The sequence below is a fragment of the Suillus subalutaceus genome, assembly GCF_016647625.1.
Source record: "Suillus subalutaceus strain FC151 chromosome Unknown DFJ58scaffold_2, whole genome shotgun sequence".
Classification (NCBI taxonomy): domain Eukaryota; kingdom Fungi; phylum Basidiomycota; class Agaricomycetes; order Boletales; family Suillaceae; genus Suillus; species Suillus subalutaceus.
The window spans coordinates 21,977-42,694 of NW_024540251.1; the positions used below are offsets into that span (position 1 = coordinate 21,977).

General features: G+C 49.1%; 4 protein-coding genes across 4 annotated transcripts; 2 read left to right on the plus strand and 2 right to left on the minus strand.

Annotated features, from left to right (window-relative positions):
• The first annotated feature begins 147 nt into the window (after positions 1-147).
• DFJ58DRAFT_754177 (uncharacterized protein) lies at positions 148-10,046 on the plus strand. The gene is made up of 11 exons (XM_041387981.1): positions 148-1,542; positions 1,594-3,069; positions 3,123-3,982; positions 4,032-7,010; positions 7,068-7,443; positions 7,493-8,611; positions 8,664-8,881; positions 8,937-9,264; positions 9,311-9,501; positions 9,557-9,804; positions 9,862-10,046. Exons 1-11 carry the CDS (start codon positions 217-219, stop codon positions 9,879-9,881), a joined length of 9,141 nt encoding a protein of 3,046 aa, XP_041250737.1. The 5' UTR covers positions 148-216; the 3' UTR covers positions 9,882-10,046.
• A 399-nt stretch (positions 10,047-10,445) lies between these two features.
• Positions 10,446-13,136, minus strand: DFJ58DRAFT_175093 (STE/STE20/PAKA protein kinase). Its single transcript, XM_041379042.1, has 6 exons — positions 12,093-13,136; positions 11,537-12,042; positions 11,112-11,491; positions 10,910-11,062; positions 10,674-10,858; positions 10,446-10,614 (listed from the first exon to the last, which is right to left on the minus strand). Exons 1-6 carry the CDS (start codon positions 12,984-12,986, stop codon positions 10,531-10,533), a joined length of 2,202 nt encoding a protein of 733 aa, XP_041250738.1. The 5' UTR covers positions 12,987-13,136; the 3' UTR covers positions 10,446-10,530.
• A 2,479-nt stretch (positions 13,137-15,615) lies between these two features.
• On the plus strand, positions 15,616-16,619 carry DFJ58DRAFT_865341 (uncharacterized protein; the record flags this gene model as incomplete). The annotated part of the gene is made up of 2 exons (XM_041394155.1): positions 15,616-16,381; positions 16,431-16,619. The coding sequence occupies exons 1-2, from the start codon at positions 15,830-15,832 to the stop codon at positions 16,617-16,619; spliced, it is 741 nt and encodes a 246-aa protein (XP_041250739.1). The 5' UTR covers positions 15,616-15,829.
• A 451-nt stretch (positions 16,620-17,070) lies between these two features.
• Positions 17,071-18,170, minus strand: DFJ58DRAFT_720891 (isoprenoid synthase domain-containing protein; the record flags this gene model as incomplete). The annotated part of the gene is made up of 4 exons (XM_041384750.1): positions 17,071-17,344; positions 17,396-17,547; positions 17,603-18,082; positions 18,138-18,170. The coding sequence occupies 4 exons, from the start codon at positions 18,168-18,170 to the stop codon at positions 17,071-17,073; spliced, it is 939 nt and encodes a 312-aa protein (XP_041250740.1).
• Positions 18,171-20,718: the final 2,548 nt, after the last annotated feature.

A 20,718-nucleotide genomic window follows, 5' to 3' on the forward strand; every position in this document is an offset into this window, starting at 1 on the left:
TCACCAGAACCGGTACAGGGTGGATGCATTGAGCACTGTCCGGGCAGAAAGAGGCCATAATGATATGTATAAGGAGAGAAAGGAAAATTTGCTTTTTTATAATATTCGACATTTCTACCAAACATAGCCAAATACTTGTTTCAGTGCATGATATTGATTACGCCACAAAACCAATGATGGGAATCGCTTGTGCTGCTTCCACAGCTCAGAGCTATAATGAGCAAGTTGAAGGCGGTCGTCGAGCTTCTGCAAAGCTCTAAAGTCAAGGAACGACAAGAAGGAATAATTTCTCTCAAAGAAGCTTTCTCACGCGATGATGCTGTCCTCAATCTTGGGGAGGGACGCGCTTGGCTTGTCGTGTATCAGGCCCTCTTCACAGCAGTTACCAGTGAAAGAGCAGAATGCGACAAGAAAGCCACGTCAGGCAAGAATTCATCGACAGGTGCCGCTGCCTTGCGCAGACTTGGAGATGCCACCACCACCGTTCGTTGGCTAGTAGAGAGAAGCAACAGCAGGCTCACTGGCAGAGTCGTGAAATCCATCCTGACACATCTCTTACAGATGATGGTTTTCCATGGACAGCTGTACGCTCCGCTCGCTCTTGACTACCTCAAGACCCTCAAGATACTTCTCGGCTGGACGCCACACATGGACCGCATCGAGGCGGCCAGATGGATCAGCATAGCTGAATTGGCTTTCAACATCATTTTAGACGATCCGATAAAGAGAAAGTTCAACGATGTTACCGGAGAGAGTAATGATGAGAGCATGCAGGTCGACCTTTCCGCCATGTACCAAGATGACTCTGACGAAGGTGATGATCACGAGCCCTCTACATCAACACAAAAGCGCAAGCGCAAGGCAAGGGAACACAGCTCCACGCCTACCCCCGGTACTATACGTCCTACAAGGTTGCTCAAGGCCCCTGCACATCATTCGGTTTCCTTGGAGCAGGTCGAATGCGCTTCCCTACTTGCCCTTCTGTTCCGGTCTCCTGCAGCTCCCTTCCTCTCGGAGGATGTGCCAAACCTATCGTCTGCTATCCTGGCCCGCATGACACGATTCTTAGAACGCTACCACGGTGACGCATCCCTTCACCACGACTACCTTCTTGCCCTGCAGCCAGTACTGTCTCATCTTTGCCTGAATCGAATAAAGGACGTTAAAAATTTTGCTCATTCAACATGGAATCAACTGGTAGGACTGTGGGGTACCAAGAACAAACGCCTGAAGGAAAGTCTGGTTGGCATTTTAAGAACGTTATTCCCGTTCTTAACAGCTGCACATGACGACCTTCCTAAATACGCTTGGGCTGACGGAGTGTACAAACTTTGGACCCTTTTGAGCGGTGAGGCTGAGAGTCGATGGGGTCTTGATAGTCTCTCTCTCGACTCCTTGAGGCTCGAGGTACTTCCCTCCAACACCGAAAACTACGGACGTGGGGTGTTTGTCGCTCGCACATTCAGGGCCGGATGGCATTTTGAATCTTCTCAAGCCCTTGCGTGGGCTTTAATGGAGCTACAAGCTGACTGTGCGGAGAAGGTGAGTCCTCATCCATTAATTGCTTTATGCAAACTGACCGGTGTAATACAGCTCTTCGATCACTCCGAGTGGAAGCATGCTGATACTTCGGACGGTGAAGGAAACCTAGGAAAGCGTGCCAAGCGTGAAAACCCTATAGTATCTCTTATTCATTCCATACAGTCGACAACCACTTCCGGCGTTCGGACGTATCATCTCCAAGTTCTCCTATTCTTCATTGATCGGCACTGGTCGTGCCTGCACAAGCATAATAAACTCCAAGAGAATGTAATGAACACCCTGCTGCAATTTGTCTCCGTCGATGATCCCATCATCCAATCCTGGACTTTCCTATGCTTCGCCGCAATTGCACAGTCAGATGGCCTTCTGAGTTCACGCGCAACCCAGTCACCATCAGTTGCACGGACCGCAGTTGTCGTCCGTGACTCCGCTGTATGGGATCCTGTGTGGACTCATGCCATGCGCAGAGCCAATGTGCCTGTGGTTTGCAGGGCAGCATGTCATACCGCATACACACTTATTCTCCACTCCAAGTTTCTATTAACATCTCAGCGAGTTCTGATCGAAATCGAGACCTTAGCGAAGGATCTGGATCTGCAGGGCCCTGCATTTCCATATGATTCTGTGTGTATGTTCCTGGCGCAATGTTTGCATGTCGCAAGCCAAGATGTGAGGCTGTACAGGATGCAGTTGGAGGAGAAGGTTCTTAGCTGGCTTCTTGATAATTGGAGAATTGGTGCTGGACAGGCGGTGAAGGATACTAGTGGGAAATCCCGGATGCCACTTCACACCATCGGTGACATTCTTGGGTTGCTAGAGAGCATATGTGGAACGTCGAAGCGAAGCGATCTTCTTTGCCGCACGTTACTTCCCGATTGTGCGATCGCGGAGCTCATGGAAGAAGAGCGGAAGACCAAGGTCATCCGCGATTTCCTACTGGATGCTCAACTTCCTTCCTTCCGCAAGGACGCCGTATCTGCAAGCTGCGACGAACCTACACACAGCTCTGTTAATGGCGAATTGACTATCGACTCTGAGATCGTTCAGCCTCGAGGGCGTGAGCGTCGAGTGACTTCGTCTTTGCTCAAAGCGATGGAATCTCTCACTGTCGAGTGGGACATGTTCAAGGAAACCAACGTCCACCCCACTGCCGAAAAGCTCCGTCAATCACTCGATGCTGTTGTGACCGCCTTTGCGTTCGAGACCCTGCTTGTATGGAACGGAATGCGGTGTAATCGACGCGTTCTGCAATCTGCCGGTCGAGTAATATCACTTCTTGCACCATTCCTAACAGATGCACGCTGGACAGCAGATGAACGCGTGCTGATATTACACGGCCTGGAGCCTCTGGTGATGAATGGAGAGGAGCGTAGTACGAACGAAGAGTGGGAAGCTATGCTTGGCCCGGATCTTGGCTCTGGCATTAGATCGCATACTCTCAAGGGCCTGAAACGGAATCTCTCTGAGAGACATCACTCTCACACAGTTCGACGACTATTTCAGCGTGTCTTTTGGGCAAATGCAGACGTGGGTTCTCGTTGCGCCACATACCAGAGTTCAATATGTTGACAAATCTTCAGATTCAAGATGCATTCTCCGCGGTTTCTGAAGCCCTTCGGGAATCTCTTCGCACTATGACAGGCCAACTTCGCCAAGGAGCACAAAATGTTCATGCTCTAGATGCAGACGGATTTGGCGATATCATGACAACTCACACAGGACCACCAACACAGGAGGATGCTGCTTCTGATAACATCACCGCCGCGAACCGGTACCTTGCTGACCTATGTATCACATTCCTCGCGACGACTCCTGTCCTTCGATTTTCGTCCGCGGAAGTTTTGCGCGACAGAGAGTTGACAAAGCTCATACTTCATTGTCCCGCAGAAAGGCTGCTTTTGATAGGCAATGCAGTCCTAGGATCAGTTCGACGGCAGATCTGGAGTCTTGATATCGACGTCCTCAACGCGCTCCTTGACAAACTCGAAGATCTCCTTGGCTTGCACACTTATGATCACAATGTTGATCTGCAGCTTATGGTTGTTGATTTACTGGATTCCACTTCGCATTTTTGGCTCCAGAAGTCAAACGCGGACAGTGATGTCGGAGATCATATTCGCGAGTTATGCGGTTGGCTCAGTCAAAACATGATACAGAGGAATTTCGTCTCGTGGAAAATACGCGATTTCGTTTCCCAATTTTTCGCTAGGTACATTGCCCAAGACCCATCCGAGTCCTTTTGGCCAACAGTATACAAAAAGAAACCCGTAGAGCGACCCTCTACCATTATCCCAATGCTGAACATGGATCAAGATATCCGCGTACGCTTCCGGGCTGCAGTCGTGAATGCTCGTCTCTTCACCATGGCTCGCTTTGCTGGTCAGAACTCCCTTGATATATACAATACCATTAAAGAGATGTTGACAAAGGATCTCTCGGAGTGAGTCTTAATTCGTTTCCTTGTCTAACCACTAAAAATCAAGACACAGTTACGAGAAAATGCTCACTCGTACTTTATGTCTCGGCAATATCATGGTCGTGAGTTCCGCTGTGAGGCGTGGACCCTACTGGCACTTGATCGAAGCTGCCTTTCATAGCTCACATTACGCAAAGCACATCCAAGCGACTCTGACTGGTGTTTCTGAGAGACTTGGGCTCCCTAAATTGTCAGACCTCTTCGAAGCATACGCTTCACAGATTGCGTACTCCATTCGACAGGCTTTTCAGGATGTGTGTGGTCTCCCTCCTGAGCTCCTTGGCTACCGGGATCGAAAGGAATGCGCAGAAGCAACCTTCCGTCTTTTCACGCCGACCAATGTCATGGCAGGCGGCGGAAATTCGGAAACGGTGGAACACGGCCGCCGATTATTCCTGGCTCACTGCGCCACAGTTCAAAAGACCGCTGCTGATGGCTTGCAGGAATGCTTGGGTGATCTCATCGGATTCCAACTTGTATTTTGGCTGGATGATGGGCGAGTTGGTTGTAACACACCACCGGAGCAGTTGAAAAAGATGTTGAAAGACAAAGGCGTCGATCTTAACCAAGAGCAGGGTTTCAACGACAGTGTAGAGCAAAATGCGGCGAGCATTGCAGCGGCAGTAGTTCGGTCCCTAGGTGACCAGGACTTCTCCGCTGATGGTCCGATCATGCAAGCAATCAAGGCGCATGATTCGAGCCACTCCGCTCAAGTTTTCAAGGCTCTGTCCAAGTACCGAACCTTGGATGACTTCAACCTCCACAGTCCAAATCTTCCTGCATTTGGCTCATCCACTGTCCTACGAGCTCTCAATTGGTGCATTTCTCTCGCGGTCCGCGATCACGTCAAAGCCATATCCTATCATGTCCTCCACCAGCTTTTCTCCGAAGTCCAGAGATCACCATTAGTCAATGAGCAGATCCGCCTACTGAACGGCATTTCTCTTCTAGTAGCGGTCCGTCATGAGGACTTCCAAGAACCTACATTACTCCACACTCTGATTCATGAAGCAACTTCTCTTCTCGCTCAGGTGGACCTCGTACAGGCGGCTCGCTCTTTCCTCGAATGGGGATTTACCATGTATCTTTTGACGTCTCAAGTGGATCCAAGGTTTCCTGATGTGCTCATTCGGGTGTGCGCTCAGGCTCATGATTATTCACTTGTCACCGATGACGTTCAAATCGCAACCATAGGCAGGGGCCTGTTACATTGGATCGACAGGCAAGCTCTCGAACTTTGCCGAAGTTCCAAAATCAGGTCACAGGTCATGAACGCCCTGTCAGCTTGGCCACATCAGCCCTCATCTGAACTGCTGTCAGTTTATGAGGATATCACTGCAGATGGTCTTTCAATGATTTTGAGCGACTTTCGCATTGCGTCCAACAAGTTTCGCCTTGTCAGGCGGTTCCGAGACCTCGCAGAGCAGCGCGTCTATGATCGAGCGCAGTTCGCCAAGACAGATTTCTGGCGTCTTAAAGATTTCATTCCTACCAGGGACCAGCTCCAACCTGACGACGTGGATGCATTCGCTTCTTTATTGATCGCGAATAATGGGGACATCTACAGCTTCGGGAGTGAACAGCCCTTTCTGCAGACGTTGCGGGGGCGACATCGGCGCAGTGCAAAAAAGTCACAAATGGAATCTTCACCTCAGCGGGTGATCATTCAAACGCTGCTCGCTATGATGGACGGAAACTCACCACAAGAAGTCAATCTCGCTTACTCCACCCTTCGATCCGTTGTATCAGCTTCTTCATCGGATATGCTCCTCCTCCAATCTTGGCCTGTCGAGTCGAGAGCTGCTTTGGAATATCTCCAACAATATCCGATCAAAGCGAGGTTTCGGCATGTCCGCGGCATTGACGAGCTGGAGGCGACGGTCAAGTGTCATCTGGAGTCTGAATTTCAGAAATGGATCAGCGAGCTGGCCATCTTGCTGAGCGATGTGCTTAGCGCTGTGGACCCATTTTACGCACAATTCTCAACGTTTTTGGAGCGCGATGTTTCTTTTGCCGATGAAATGCTTCCCGTATTGGTCCACACTTTGCTGCAGAACGAACTTGATCAGCCGAAATCAACGGGCGCGCCCTCGAAATCTCGTCTATCAGAATATTTCAGTGCCATGCTTATGTTGGAGAATGTCCATTTGTCCTGCTTAAGGTCTATTGTCGGCGTCGTACTTCACCTTCGCAACTTTTGCCCGAAAGGTTCCACTGATTCTCTGGCTCACGACAAATGGCTTGATATCGATTACATGCTCCTTGCAAGAAGTGCAGTGACGTGTGGCGCGTATACGACTGCTCTTCTATTCCTCGAGCTCGCGGCGGAGTACCAGTCCTTGGACATGGACAATACAGCAGGCACAGAACATCTCCTTTTCGAAATTTACAGCCACATCGACGAGCCTGATGGATTTTACGGGATCAAGACCGCTGATTTACGACATTTCCTCATCAAACGGTTTCATCATGAGAAGCAATGGGAGAAAGCATTTCGTTTCCACGGTGCTGCCCTTGAGGCTGGAAGCCCCGAGGCAGTCGACACAGATGGTCTGCTCAGTTCTTTCCATGCTTTCGGCTTCGACCGTCTTGCTATTGGCACTCTTCAGACGTCCCAGATTGGCCTTGACACGAGGAATTCCTCGTCCGCCATGTGTTTTCAGTTGGGTTGGCGTACCGAAACCTGGGACTTGCCTGACAATACAGGGGATAGTTCCGGGGCCACGCTTTATCAGGCGCTGCGAGCAGTGTATAGGGAACGGGACCCGCGGGCAGTCGACGCCATTGTTCGCAGCTCGCTTGACGATGAAATGACCCGCCTGCGGCAGCTTGGCACTGAGAACATCTCAGGTATTCGCGAGGTTGCTCGCAATATAATGTGTCTCGGTCAGATTACCCAGTGGAGGAGTCATTCTATGCAGCAGCAGCTTTCAAGCAAGTCAGAAGATACCCACAATCTGCCCAAGCTTGATGAAATCAATTCCGACTTCGAGTGAGTTTTGACAATGATTGTGATTTAGTTTGTATTGATCTTTCCCATGTGCGACAGATTTACAGATTTGGAACAGATCCTTGCAACGAGGATCTCATTGGTACGGTCGGTCAGGCAGAAAGAGGAACGAAAGCAAATCGGCAGTCTCACCACACCGTTCGTTCGTGGGATTCTAGACATCGAAAAGCGATGCCTCGTCCGCCTATCCATTGCCGCTAGGAAATCCAATCAATTGCAAGTGGCATTGAACTCTATCGTGAAAGCACAGCGGCTCGAGAGAAATGCCAGCTTCGAAGTTGCTCGTGAATTCGCCAACGTTCTGTGGCTCCAGAAGGAGCAAAAGTTGGCAGTGCAGTACCTTAAAGACTTGGTAGATGGTCAGAACTTGGGTGCTGATGGTGCAGTAGAAAAGGCGTTGTCATTTGCTCGACTTGTGCGCTTCTTTTTTCCGTAATAGTGCAGGTTATTCATGTCTTTGACAGGGAGACTGGATCGCCGAGGCATGTCTAGAAAAACCAACCGACATCAAGCGCAAATTCTTTGATCCTGCCGTCGAGCTCGCCATTGCAGCCGAGAAGCGGACGGACGTTCGCGACCACGCATGTGCCACTGTTTTCCGCAAGTGTGCGCTTTTTGCAGACCAACAGTATCATTCGATCCTGAAGTCGTCAGATGCCATGCGCTGGCACATCTATACAGAGCGCAAGAAACAGGAGGTCAGACAGAGAGAGAGCCAGCTGCAGAAAACTCAACAAGGAACACATGAGTACTCGGTATTAGTTGAAGAACAGAAGAAGGCGAGAATTGTCCTAGCTGAAGATCTGAAAGCCAAAGCGTGCCATATGGGGGCGCGAGACGCATTCCTTGAGCTAGCTATTGACATGTACTCTCGCTGTCTGGCTTCCTCCGATCGCTTTGATGACGATGGTCCCATCCGCTTCTCGTCCCTTTGGTTTGCGAATTTCGACGACCTTGGCATCCAGGACAAGCTCAAAGTCGCTCTCGATCGCGTGCCCTCCCGCAAGTTTGTCTTCCTCTCTCATCAACTGTCTGCTCGCATGTCAAAATCCTCGGCAGAGACCCCGAAGAACCAGCATAATCTTCAAGGACTCGTCTTACGCATGTGTCAAGAGCATCCTTTCCACAGCCTATACCAGGTATTCTGCTTACGTCCAGAGCAACCCCAGGGTGTGCGAAGGACTTCCTCACGATTTGAGCTCCCATCATCGCAGTCGGATCGCGGTGGAGCTGCAAGCGCCATCTTCGATAGGCTGCTCAGCGATCCCACACAAACAGCGAGGATCCGATCGATCGAGCAGGTCTGTAATGCTTCACTGGAATGGGCCAAGTATCCTGTCAAGCATCCTACGATAAAGAAAACCAATAACGGACTACTCATTCCCGATGCCTTACCCATTCGGAAGCTGCGCGACGTCCAGGTTCCTGTCATCACCTGCCGTACACCCATCGATCCAACCCTCAAGTACAACGATTGTATCTGGATCAGTCGCTACCACCCAGAATTCACTCCAGCCGGGGGAATCAACCACCCGAAAATCAGTACCTGCTATGGGAGCAATGGGGAGCAATTCAAGCAGCTCGTACGTTATCTTTATAAATTCACGCGTGTTCTAACATTGGAAATCTCTGCAGTTTAAAGGCGAAGGCAACGACGATATGCGGCAAGATGCTGTCATGGAGCAAGTTTTCCACCTGTGCAACATGGTGCTACGCTACGATAAAGAGACTCGGCGACGGAATCTTAACGTCCGCGATTACAAAGTTCTACCTCTCGCCACCCAAGCCGGAGTCATCGAATTCGTAGGCAACACTGTCCCCCTCCAAAAATGGCTCCAGGAAGCGCACAGCAGGTAATTTACTCCCAATTTCCGTCTGTGATAAACTTCAAAAATCACGTACCCGTAGGTACCGTCCTAGCGACCTAAAACATGGACAGATCCTAACGATGTTAAAACAAACGCGCGAGAAAAACGGCGGAAAGACCGAAGCGATGGTCAAAACATTTCAACTAATATGCCAACGAACCCAACCGGTGATGAGGCACTACTTTACCGAAAAGCATAAAACCCCCATCACTTGGTTCGCCATGCGTCTCAACTACACTCGCAGCGTCGCTACCACTTCCATCGTGGGGCACATTCTAGGTCTTGGGGATCGCCATGTGCAGAATATATTGATTGATAATGGGTCGGGAGAGGTGGTGCATATTGATTTGGGAATCGCTTTTGATCAGGTACGTTTTTACTTTGTCTGACCAAGCGTCTACTCACTCCGCACAGGGCAAACTGTTGCGTATCCCAGAGAGAGTACCATTCCGAATGACGCGGGACATGGTCGATGGGATGGGGAAGTGCGGGACGCAAGGCGTGTTCCAGCGCTGCGCAGAAGAAACCCTGCGTGTGTTGCGTGACAGGTCAGACGTCATACTCACAGTTCTTGAGGTATTCAAACACGACCCGCTGCATTCCTGGTACGTCCACTTCTCCCTCCCCTCCACATTCAACGTTGACTGACCTCCACAACAGGACAGCGAGCGAACTCAAGATCAAAAAAGTGCAAGACAACACAGCAGAGCCTACCCGATTTGCCCGGGATGTATCCCGCTTCGGTGCCATCGCCATAGACCTACAGAGCGGGTCAGCAGACGAAGCTGCTGATCGTGCGCTCGCAGGCGTCGCGCGCAAGCTCGACAAGGCCTTGAGCGTAGAGTACACGGTCAACGAACTCATAGCGGAGGCTACGGATATCGTGAACTTAGCGACTATTTACCAAGGTGAGTTCTGGTCGTGTTCTGATTTCTGGTCTGGTTGATCGCTGACTGTCTTGGTAGGATGGAGTCCCGACTATTGAAATTTGCGGGCGTTTTAAAATAGAATTGTTCTTCAGTTACTTATGCTTTCTTAGATTACACAAATCTCGAGTATTCAATTCTCATCCTGCACGTGCATAGGACCTGTATCCCTAGTCATTCTCATTCTCATTTCTATACATCAATCAATCGTGCATACACGACAGACAAAACGACATGAGATTACATCAATCAAACAACACAAAGAAAAAACTCCAACATGAACAAGCGCAAGACAAGCACAAAAGGTGTCCAGTCGTGGGGTGGGGGTAATCACGGGGGTAAAAACAAACAAACGAGAAGGGAGAGAAAGAGAACATAGCCAAAAGAAACAAGGGGGAAAAGGTAAAAAAGATAAAATTCTTCGACGCGTAATTGTAAAGGACGCGCGTTTTTCGTCTACAAGTATAGATGAATGGGATGATATCGATTTGATAAGAGATGATTTTGTTGTATGGAACCCGGGGTAAGGGTGGATGCATGTATTACAAAACTCGGTATACGGAATTGGTATCAGCGAGCGCGTTACAGTGGGCGGGTAGATGCAAGAGGTAGATGGTTCGGCATGAAGCAACAAGAAGCTTAAAGTTCAGGTGTGGAGCGTGTGTACCATTATAGGCTAGGACAGGAATGGAATGGGAGACGAGCAGATCACTTATTCTTAGCAATCTCCCGTGCAGCTTTGATAAGCGGTGAAAGCGTGCGAAGCGGTTCGCACTGTTTAAAGAACGGATGCTTCAAGTAAAAAACACATGAGATCCGATTCGCAAGTAACTGAAGTCGAGGTGACACACCTGCAACAACTCGCTTGCCGTAGGCCGTTTCTCGGCGTCCACCTCCAACGTCTTTGCAAGATAATCACTAAACACCGACGAGAGTGCCTCGGGATTCGCAATCGTAGGCGTTCCGTTCGTAGCGATCAAATAGAGCGCTTTGAGTGGGTTTTGGTTGAGATATGGGGGTTCGCCTTCGATCATTTCTATGCGTCTTCAGTAAACCACAGCACGAACAAAAGAGGAGAAACGCATACCGATGGCCATGATTCCCAAACTCCAGATATCAACCTTGGGCCCGTACTCTTTCCTCGTCACCACCTCCGGAGCCATCCAATAAGGCGTGCCTACCATCGTCGTGCGCTTTGAGCTCGCAGGGTCTGAAATCTGCGCGCAGAACCCAAAGTCCGCTGCGGGGCACGTCAAAATGACACGACCATACGTAAGAGAGGCACTCACTGAGTTTAATATCCCCCCCAAGGCTCAACAATACGTTATCGCTCTTAATATCCCTATGAATAACGCCATGGCGATGGAGATGCTCCAGCCCCTGGCACGTCTCCCTGCTCACAGCTGCAATCTGGCCCTCTGTCATCAAGTTCGCAGTAACGACATCTGTCAAGCTCCCCCCCTCCATATACTCCATTACGACCCAAAGATCGTTCTTGTGCAAAAACGAGTCGATATAGTTTACGATGTTCGGGTGTCGAGAGGCGCGCATGACAAGGATCTCATTGATGATGAGGTCTTTCTTGGGTTGTTTATCCAGGTCCATTTGCTTGATCGCGACTGATAAATTGGTGCCCACTTGGTATGCTGTGTACACGCCTCCAGAAGCACTAGAAAGGGCTTAGTAGAGGAAAGAAAAAGACAGCACCACCCACCCTTGTCCGATTTTGACGAGGTTTCGGTATAGCTTCGTTGGATCCGCGTCGGTGCATATCTGCTGCAGCCGCTTGATGATATCATCTTCCTTGTCACCGCCGCCCTTCTTCTCCCTGCGACGCGGGGTGGCGGTGCCGGTTTGCTTTGCGAGGGTTTGGGGCTGTTGGGGTGGCGGTGCGGGCTTGGGTTGGTCGCGATCTCTTTCACGCTCTCTTTCACGGTCACGCTCGCGATCCCGTTCGCGATCGCGGTCACGGTCTCTTTGACCTTTGATGCTGAGATCGGTCTGGCTAGCGCCGATGCTGGGAGACCGGACCCGCGTTGTGTTGGCGCGTCCCAGGTCCTGGGATTTGGATGATTTGGGGGGTGCTCGTTGGGATGTGCTGCGGTCAAGTGCAGCTGCTGGGAGAGGGGGTGCTGCACGGATGGGGGTTGTGGTAGGTGATGGGGCATATGGAATGGATGGGGAAGGAACAGGCTTTTTGGGTGGTTGGGGGGCGTTGCGCTAGAAGGAGACAAGGTTAGATGAGCGGAGATAAAGAAAGGAGGACGTACTGGGTTAGCGAAACCTTCGTTGGCGCTTGTGGATGGCTCTACGCCTACGGCACCCATCTTGTCCCATACGTCGCCTCTTCCTTCTTGATAGAACTTCACGATTTCCATAACGGCTTGGGGGTTCTTCTCTTGTTCGCTCCTGCTGATACCGGATTCTTGGAGTAGCTGCTGCCATTCCTTTGGGAGACCTGTGAACTCGCCGGTGGAAGAGTTGAAACCGACATGTGTGAGGTGAACAGGATCGTAAGGAGTGCTGATTTCTGGACGCTTTGAAGGAGCGAGAAAGTCGAACATGCCGCCTAGCATGCCACCCTTTTTAAGCTTTACGGTAGTGGCGCTACGACTGCGAGTGCCGGAATTGGTACTTGAGATTGCGGGTAGATCAGGTAGGATGTCGACTGGCTCTGAAGTGTATGGAGTATCTGTGATTGGCACTGATAGACGACGTGTTGCGATTGGGCTACTGCTTGTAAAGATGTCGTTTAGAGTTGCGGTGTTTGCCCTACTTGGACGAGTAGGAGCGGTAGGAGACATTGGTTGTTTTATTGGAGCCGCAGCGAAAGGATCTGGAGCTGAAAGACTATGTTTCCTTCCTCTTGACTGTGGTTTGTGAAGGCTATTCCGTACTCTTGGTGAAGATGGGTCGACAGGTGTTTTACTGCGAGTTGTTGGTGGTTGTGGTGCAGAACGAGAAGGAGTTAATGAAGGCAAAGAACTTGAATAAGGATCTTTGTAACTGTAAGTCGCTGCTTGAGCAACAGTAGCAGCAGCTAGAGCTGGGTCTGCTAACAGATCCGAATATTCTTGAACGCTCTCTCTTGAAGGACGATGATATTCTATTGTGATTTTACTTTGACGGCGTGTTGAAGACGGCGTGTGTCGATGGACACTCATCGCTGCTAGTAACCGTTGCCGCTTTGATGGTTGGCAACCTAGCGAGTGTGAATAATTTCGTCGTCACTGTGAACAACGATCAATACAACCAAAATTTAAATCGCCAATGTCGATCAAGTCGATGTCCTCGAACAGTTTGTTGGATCTGAGAGTCCTTGCTCGATGTAACCAACGCCCTACTCGACTTCTGATGACAAAGCTTTCTCACGAAGCGTCACACGTGACACCCCTTCGACAGGGGTCCTTGTTCATTCATTACCGCCGGTACTGCCCAAACAGGACAAAATGACATCAAGACATACTTACCTCACGGCGTCTACGTGGCTTGAGTCATTCCCCTGGAATGACATGACTCTAGACTTCCTGCACCCATCACAGGGGCGTTCTCTAACTCTTTCTTCTCATTCCATTATCCGTCCATGACCTGCCATGACTTGCCGTACCACTCACGGAGAGCACGCCTTAGAAACTGACAGCAACACAGTCCCTCATTTCCGGTGCCAAGTAGACCCAGAAATAAATATAGACCAAAACGAAGACGTGAAAGAGAAAGGTGAAAGAAAAGAACTTCCAGAGCTGCGTGGACGCGATAGGGGTCGTCCCCCCATATTAAAGAAGAAGAAAAGCTCATATGACTTGCGCGACATCTTTCAAACTCAAGAGGCGGCTTCTTCATCTGCCTCCTCGTCGCCAGCCATGAGCAACGTTTCATCACCTGTCATCCCGTCACTAGGCGCCAACAAAATCATTTCGCCAGATGAAATCATCTGCGCACCCACTCAGCAGCAGCAGACGACGACCCCATGCAACCGTGAGTCTTCTCCTAATCAAAGCATCAGTGACATCACTTATGAAGAAAGACGGCTCACTACCTCATGACAAAAACGTGCTCGAGGACCGAGCACATGATACATCTACTTAGATGTCTAAACCACAAACTTTCACCGGACGGTACCACCATCAACAGCCCTCACCAGACACGGATCCTCAGGATTGATAAAATTACAATCGGCGGTATCACGTTGAATTCATCTTCATGTTTTTATTTTGCACACGTCTTCTCACACGCATACCTTGCTATGCCGCAGCTGTAGTCATTATCTCGTTGACTCAATTTGGAATTGAATATCATTACTCGTGTCAGACGTTCCAGTGCAAAGTTAAAAATGATGTGGCTGTGACACGCCAGGTCTCGAAAACGGGGAAACTGCAAAGGGGTTTGGATGGGATACTTTGGGACGGCTAGATTTATCGGAATACATACCAAGATGGTTGGCAGCCTTGGCTGCACCGAGGGTTGGCCTAGAATAGTCATAAACAAGACAATTCTTGATGAGTGCAAACTCAACTTTAGTCGCCGGATGGAATATTATTTTTATCCCGAGAACGTGGATTACCGACTGTCCCAGAACTCGAGGATTAATGGCAAATTTGATAATTACAGAACTGGTACAAGTCCCAGCAGAGCCTATGTATCGGAGACAGCGCCAGACGGTACAAGATGGCTGAAGAGGGTGCGAGAGGCGGATGTGAGAGGATGTGGAATGTGACGAGAAATGGATGTGATGAGAAGCTATCATTCAGCACATGCATTTCTTGTCATATTCCACATCGTTCCCCTCGCATATCTCCTACAATGTCTCTTGCATATGCAAGTCTTTCTCTTATTTTTTTATCGTTACTGAGAGGAGTATGAGAATGCACTGCGACAAGAGTTGCAGAAGGCATGTTTATAAGTATCAAAAGGAAAAAGAGACGAAAAGCTTACGATAGAGGACGCGGGATGGAGTCGGCAGTTGCTGGAAAGGCAAGGGTAGTGTCAGGGGCGTGGAAGGCTGCGGGAGGACGTGGCAGGGTTCGAAGGGACAAGTGATGGAACCACGGGAGAGGACAGCAGGGGTGCGGGAGATGTACATGGAAGGGCCATGAGGGGAAGTGCTGGAGGCTGGCAGAGTTGATGATAAAAAGTAAAGATAAAATTTAAATAACACGAAAAATTACCGAGGTGTGGGAGACAGACTGCAACAGGATCAACACTACATATTAGCTATTAGCAAGTACTCAAGTATTTAATTAGTTAGTTAGATTCAAGTTCGAAACGTTTGCTTCAACATACCCAAGTTTGCGCAGGACGAGGATGTATTGCCTTTGGCTGCATATAGTGGATCGATTGTTGCACTGACGGCGGATATATAGAAATTGCCTAAGGATAATTCAAAGATGCCCTGCATCTATAAATTATGGGGCCTTTGTTGGAGGACATCTCGATCACAGTCGGATATCCGACATCATCCGCGTCAGCATAATCATCGTTCCCACGCATCAAATGCATATTATATATTAAATTTAATGTTCCTGTAAGTATTAAGTTCGCTGTTTCCCACACACAACGCCAAGGATATTACTGTATATGGACAAACTGCTACTTAAATGCACTATGCTCTTTGCGGGTTCGTTCGTTTGTATTAATTGTAGCTGGCACGCTGAGTCATAGCGGACCGTCTGCGGATGTTCGGATGTCGACATGTCAGACACGGAGGTCCTGTGCTTTGTTTGGCGTTGTTCCCTAGGCTCGGGCTGGCCTATTTATGTAATCACTCTAGGCAGACTGGTCAGGGGCTACTACTAAGTCGTTTCCAACCAACCACTCAACATCAATTATTCTCTACGCTTAGCCAACCGATCTTATCCTAACTTCCTAACTCAGCACTCTGTCTTCTTTCACAACAGTACAATATACATTGACCAGTTTAACCACAGGTTCAACCAGCTGCTTAGTAGCGTGTAGTATATTTACCACTAACTTGAACACCCCAAGTTTTAACAGTACATTTAATATCAGCATGACCGCACTCAAACCCATGGCCAAGTCCAGCAGCGATTGGACGAGAAATGAACTTGCGGCCTACAACATCAAGGTCGACTACCAGGATGCTGCCACCTTCTTCGAGATAGACCGTGACAACCTTCCCCAGCCCGACATTAATCCGGATATCCTCACAACTTCAGATCCGAACGACGTAGCTGACGATGACGTATCCGAGCTCCTCCGTACCATGGAATTCGCCATGTCCCCTGCTCCAGCAGAAGAGTCTGCTGTCGACGACTTTACTGTGTTACTATTACGTGCACTTGGCTACACAAAGAAAAGAAGGGTTCCAAGGACAAGGAAGGTAAATCCTTTCGTCGTTTGTTCAGAAGATAGGCACGCCGAAACGGATGTATGCATCATCGACGAGAACGGAATCTTGCTCCTTGTAATGCAGGAGGACAAGTGTCACATAGACAGTTCATACGATCCCGAACCTCAGCTCATTGCAGAAGCCATCGCTGCTTTCGCTGCGAATAATCAGACTCGCCAACAAATACTCTGTCAGCGCCCCCTTGATTCTAAGGTCATGGCTGGAATTACTATGAGGGGCACGACACCGATTTTTTTACAAGATTGAGGTTACAGCCGCACTTGTAACTGCTGTTGCGGGAGGCGTTTACCCAGAGGCATCGACCACCGTCTATGCGCACATTCCAAATGTGCCGAGACCTGACCGCCGTTGGCGTGAAGGCATGGAGCCGTTTGACAGTAGAGCTGTTATTATTTCCTGCTATGAGGCTTTCAAGAAATTCGTGAATTAGAGTGTGAGGTCAGTCTGCTTTTCCAAAGGACTGGTTGATGACTGATTTCGAGATTTAAGATAGTGGAAAGCGACTAAGTGTATGATTGGATCTGCCGTTTCTTACGCCTAGTTGCCTTGTGCTTGTTGTCCAATAGTATACTTACAAGCAATCCGCTCGCCATCGGGCGGTTAGTTGTAGACTACGATTTAATTTTGAGCGCTCTCGCCGAATATTAATTTTTATACTATGAACAATTTGAGTCGTAGTCCTCGAACTTTACATACACTGAATTAATACAAAGGTAAGTAAGTATGAAAAAATGCCCACATTCTCGTAAAACGCTTCGAAACTGGAAGGAGCAAGAAAAGCTCAAGGGACAAGCAATCTAATAGCACCTGACAGATATAGAGACCAAGTGGTAAACGTGATAACTACAAAAAGTTGAGAAATACCATAAGAAAGGTATGCATCAAGAAGATGACCTCTCCGACATAATCTCCTCCAGCCTGTACCTTCTCGAGGTAGTATGGTATTTGAAATACCCATCGAAAAATGCAACATAGGCGTCATATGCCTCAGGACGCAGTCTCAGGAATTCGAGGATATTGTGATGTGCTTGCACAGTTTTCTCAATGAGTTCACGGAGTGTGTCCTGTTTGGTGAGAGCACGGGAGGCCGCTATGAGCGACACGTAGTTTACGGAGTCGCCATCGATCTCCTCTTTGTAGTATGACAATATATCACTGAATTATGGCAGGTTATAAAGGTTAACAGAAAATCATCGATGTACTTACTTTGTGTGGTTTACGACTATGATTAGATCTGGCATACATTGAACGTATTCCCGAAGCGGGAGTGTGGGAGGGAAAATGAAGAATGCATACGCATCTGCCAAGCCCGATAGTAGCCTAGAATACTCGGGGTATGAGGGAGTCTGCAGAGAGATCTGTTCACACGAAGGGTTAAAGATCGAAGCTGCCTTTATTGGAGAAACACCGTACCGGCATATCTTTCGTCTCATTGTCAAGTAAAACGGAAGACATGAAGTTGAGCATGGATGTGGTCATCAAATTTGACACCGGTGCAGAATAATGGCAAACGACCTCCCGAAAAATCCCATCAAGCGCATTCAGAACTGGATGCTCCTGCGGCTGGCAATTCACGAACCGCTCGTTGAAACTGTACACGTGCACCAGATCTTCTGCCCTGATCATCATGTCGTCGACGCACATGCCTACGGCGGTGAGAAGGCAGATCCACATCCTGGTTGCATTGTCCTGGAGGTGGTTGAAAGTGTTGGACATCATGGCCACGCCAGCGGGCATGTATGGGAGGATGGCGTCCATTGGATAGCCGCGGTTGATGGCCTCCTGACAGCATTTGGAGTACCACACTTGGTCAAGTGTGGTATTCTTATATTGCAAGCCGCAGCGATTAAAAAAATCGGCGATGGACTGGCGGATGTTTGCTAGAACCTCAGGCTATATTCGACGTTAAAATCGGGACATGGAAGCGTATCGAACGGCAAGCACGTACTTTGCGATCGAGGGTCAGGTTGTTCATTGTCATTGTGAAAACCAAGTTGCAGAGAGAAAATTAGCGAGAGAATTATACTCTGCGTACGTCGAGTTATCGACGAATGAGAGTCCTTGTAGGTCCTTTTATGCTATGCCGCAGTGCAATTATGATCGGAAACTTCGCGTCCATAAACGAGTTTTTGCTAGGTGACTTTTGGGTTTTTCACGATGTCACGATGAAACGGCGCTCCACATGGTACAATATTGTACTAGTATCAACTGCGTAACACACTAGTGGGTATTTGAAATAATTCTAGTTAGTCACTCGAGAGTTCGACGAGTTCTAAGTTTGGAACCTACTAGGTGAGTATGCAAATAATTGTGTATCTATCCCCAGTCTCAAGTACTTGGGGAGAGCGTGACTCATCTGATGGGTTAAGTTGTCCTATAGTTTGTGGTCCCCACAACTACAAGTATGACAACAAATCAGATCTACACCCTTGTTGAAAGAAGGAACGACTGTACATATTAAGAATCTTTCATTTACTTAACTTATAAAGTTTGATTACGAGAGACTCCGAGTGGGACCGCTCACCCCGCCGCCGGGTGCCAATGTGATTTCCGGGATACAATTATTAGTAGGCACAGTCAAACAAGGTTAGCACACCTTTGAAACACTATCGCGATCTCTCAATCGAGGCTTCCGAACGTGAGAGATTCGTACTAGTAAGATGTAAACAATAAGATAGATTAGCGGGAGTAAGCCCCCCGTGTATAGGGCTATGTCCGACACAGGGTCCTCGACCCCAAAGGACAATAAATAAGATTTTTTTTTGAAAAAAAAAGATGTAAACATCATGCATCTAAGTAAAGCCGAGGAGGCCGGGCAAGTCCGTGCACCCACTGGCAGGGCTTCCGTGAACTGCATTGACGCTGACAGATGACAGATGCTCATCAACCGCTCGTTCGTCAAGCTAACCGCATCCTACCCCAAACGCCCCACAGGACTACTCACGAGTCTCCGTTCCCAACACGCTCCCCTCAATCGCCACCTCCATCGAATCAGTAAAAACGAACACTCGCACCGTGACTAGGTCCACACTGCCCAAACATAGAAGAATCGGTTTACCACTTCATCGTAGAGTGTCCTCACTATTTGAAACACCCTCCAATTGCGTACTAGGACGCGAAGCCTCATCCATAACCCACATTGTTATCGCCATACGCTTATGGCACGGCAAACTGTTCAAATAATGGTGTAATATGCGTAGGCTGGAAGTAGCCTTCGACTTCTTGGGAAATGAGACTCCAGGTCGTGGGGGACAGAAGGAGGCAGTTGTCCGGATTGTTTGTAGGGGACCTGACGTCGGAGACATGTTGTGCGTAGGTGTGCATAGGTTGGCGCGGAGGCGGCCTTGAATCACTTGGGCCATGGGGCTCCAGGTCGCAGGGGGCAGTGAGGTTGCTGTTATGTCGCGCGCTGCACTATCGATTGATCGTAGGCTGTCGGTGCAGAGTAGTAATGAGAGGAGGGTCCTTGAGTTGTCCAGTGGTGCGCTTTATAACCAGGATTAAAGGCTTCAGCTTGGAGGTGGACGATGGACGATCAGAGAGGGAGCGCGCCCACATACTTCGGGCCAATGCGTCTATGGAATAGGCTTTTCGATGAAGAGGACGGTGAGCCATCCTAGATGCCGTCTTGCGGTTGATGAGTGATCGAAGCTTAGATGGATGAAGCGGGTCCCTTTTTGCAATTGGTATGTTGAGCCTAGGTTCTGGTGCATGTTCCTTCCGAGGCTGTGGTTCAGAACGATCGCCCTAGAGATTCAAACGTCACGCATGTGGGAATTGAGGTTATGCTGCGTCTTACCGAGCGGACAGTGCCAATGTCATGACTAAACGACTCACAGTCGTCGATGTCCAGGGCATCGTCCTGATTATCGTCCAAGAAGACATCAATACTAACCGAGTCATTTTTATGGGGTACAAGAGTGGTGTTTGAATCAATAGACAGGCGTTTGCAGTAGATGTCCAACGAAGCGAGTGATGCAAGGGGTGCAAGTATTAGGGGGATAGAGATTGTTTCCGTCGATTCGATTAAACGCAATGGAGTTGGAGTTGGAGTTGGAGATGGCTACTAAATTGATAGTTCGACATGCTTAGGCGTAGCGGAGGCGGCGTTGTCATGAGGCGTGCAAGTGGAAATTAGGGCGGATATAGTTACTGTCGATTTGATTAAGTAAACGCGATAGAGGTGGAGACGGAGATGGCTGCGAATGACAGGCTTAGGCGTAGTGGAAGCAGTGTTGGCATTAGAAGATGGAGGATTACAGTCGTCGTCATCGTGCTAGGGAGCGGCGAGTATATGCTTGGCTTTGTTGCTGAGAATTCTTTGTGCGGCTTTGTCGGCGGCGAGAACCAAAGTGATCGTCAACAAGCAGACAGAGCATACAGCGAGGCAAGCAGAAGCCTTCCTTGCTTTGGACAGGACCTAAGCGATATTGTCGACAACAACCCGTTTGAAGCAAGAGACCGTAAGGGAGCCAGCAACAGCGACGCGGGCAGTAATAGTCATGGCAGAAGGATGATTGAGAGAGATG

Bases quoted from the DNA above. Each gene is read 5' to 3' on its own strand.
- DFJ58DRAFT_175093 (XM_041379042.1), bottom strand. From the start codon at position 12,986: ATGAGTGTCCATCGACACACGCCGTCTTCAACACGCCGTCAAAGTAAA. The intron at 12,043-12,092 runs GTACGTCCTCCT...GTCTCCTTCTAG, and splicing joins ACGAAGGTTTCGCTAACCCA to CGCAACGCCCCCCAACCACC. The intron at 10,859-10,909 runs GTATGCGTTTCT...GAAGACGCATAG, and splicing joins TTTGGGAATCATGGCCATCG to AAATGATCGAAGGCGAACCC.
- DFJ58DRAFT_754177 (XM_041387981.1), top strand. From the start codon at position 217: ATGAGCAAGTTGAAGGCGGTCGTCGAGCTTCTGCAAAGCTCTAAAGTC. The intron at 7,011-7,067 runs GTGAGTTTTGAC...CATGTGCGACAG, and splicing joins GAAATCAATTCCGACTTCGA to ATTTACAGATTTGGAACAGA. The intron at 8,882-8,936 runs GTAATTTACTCC...ACGTACCCGTAG, and splicing joins CTCCAGGAAGCGCACAGCAG to GTACCGTCCTAGCGACCTAA.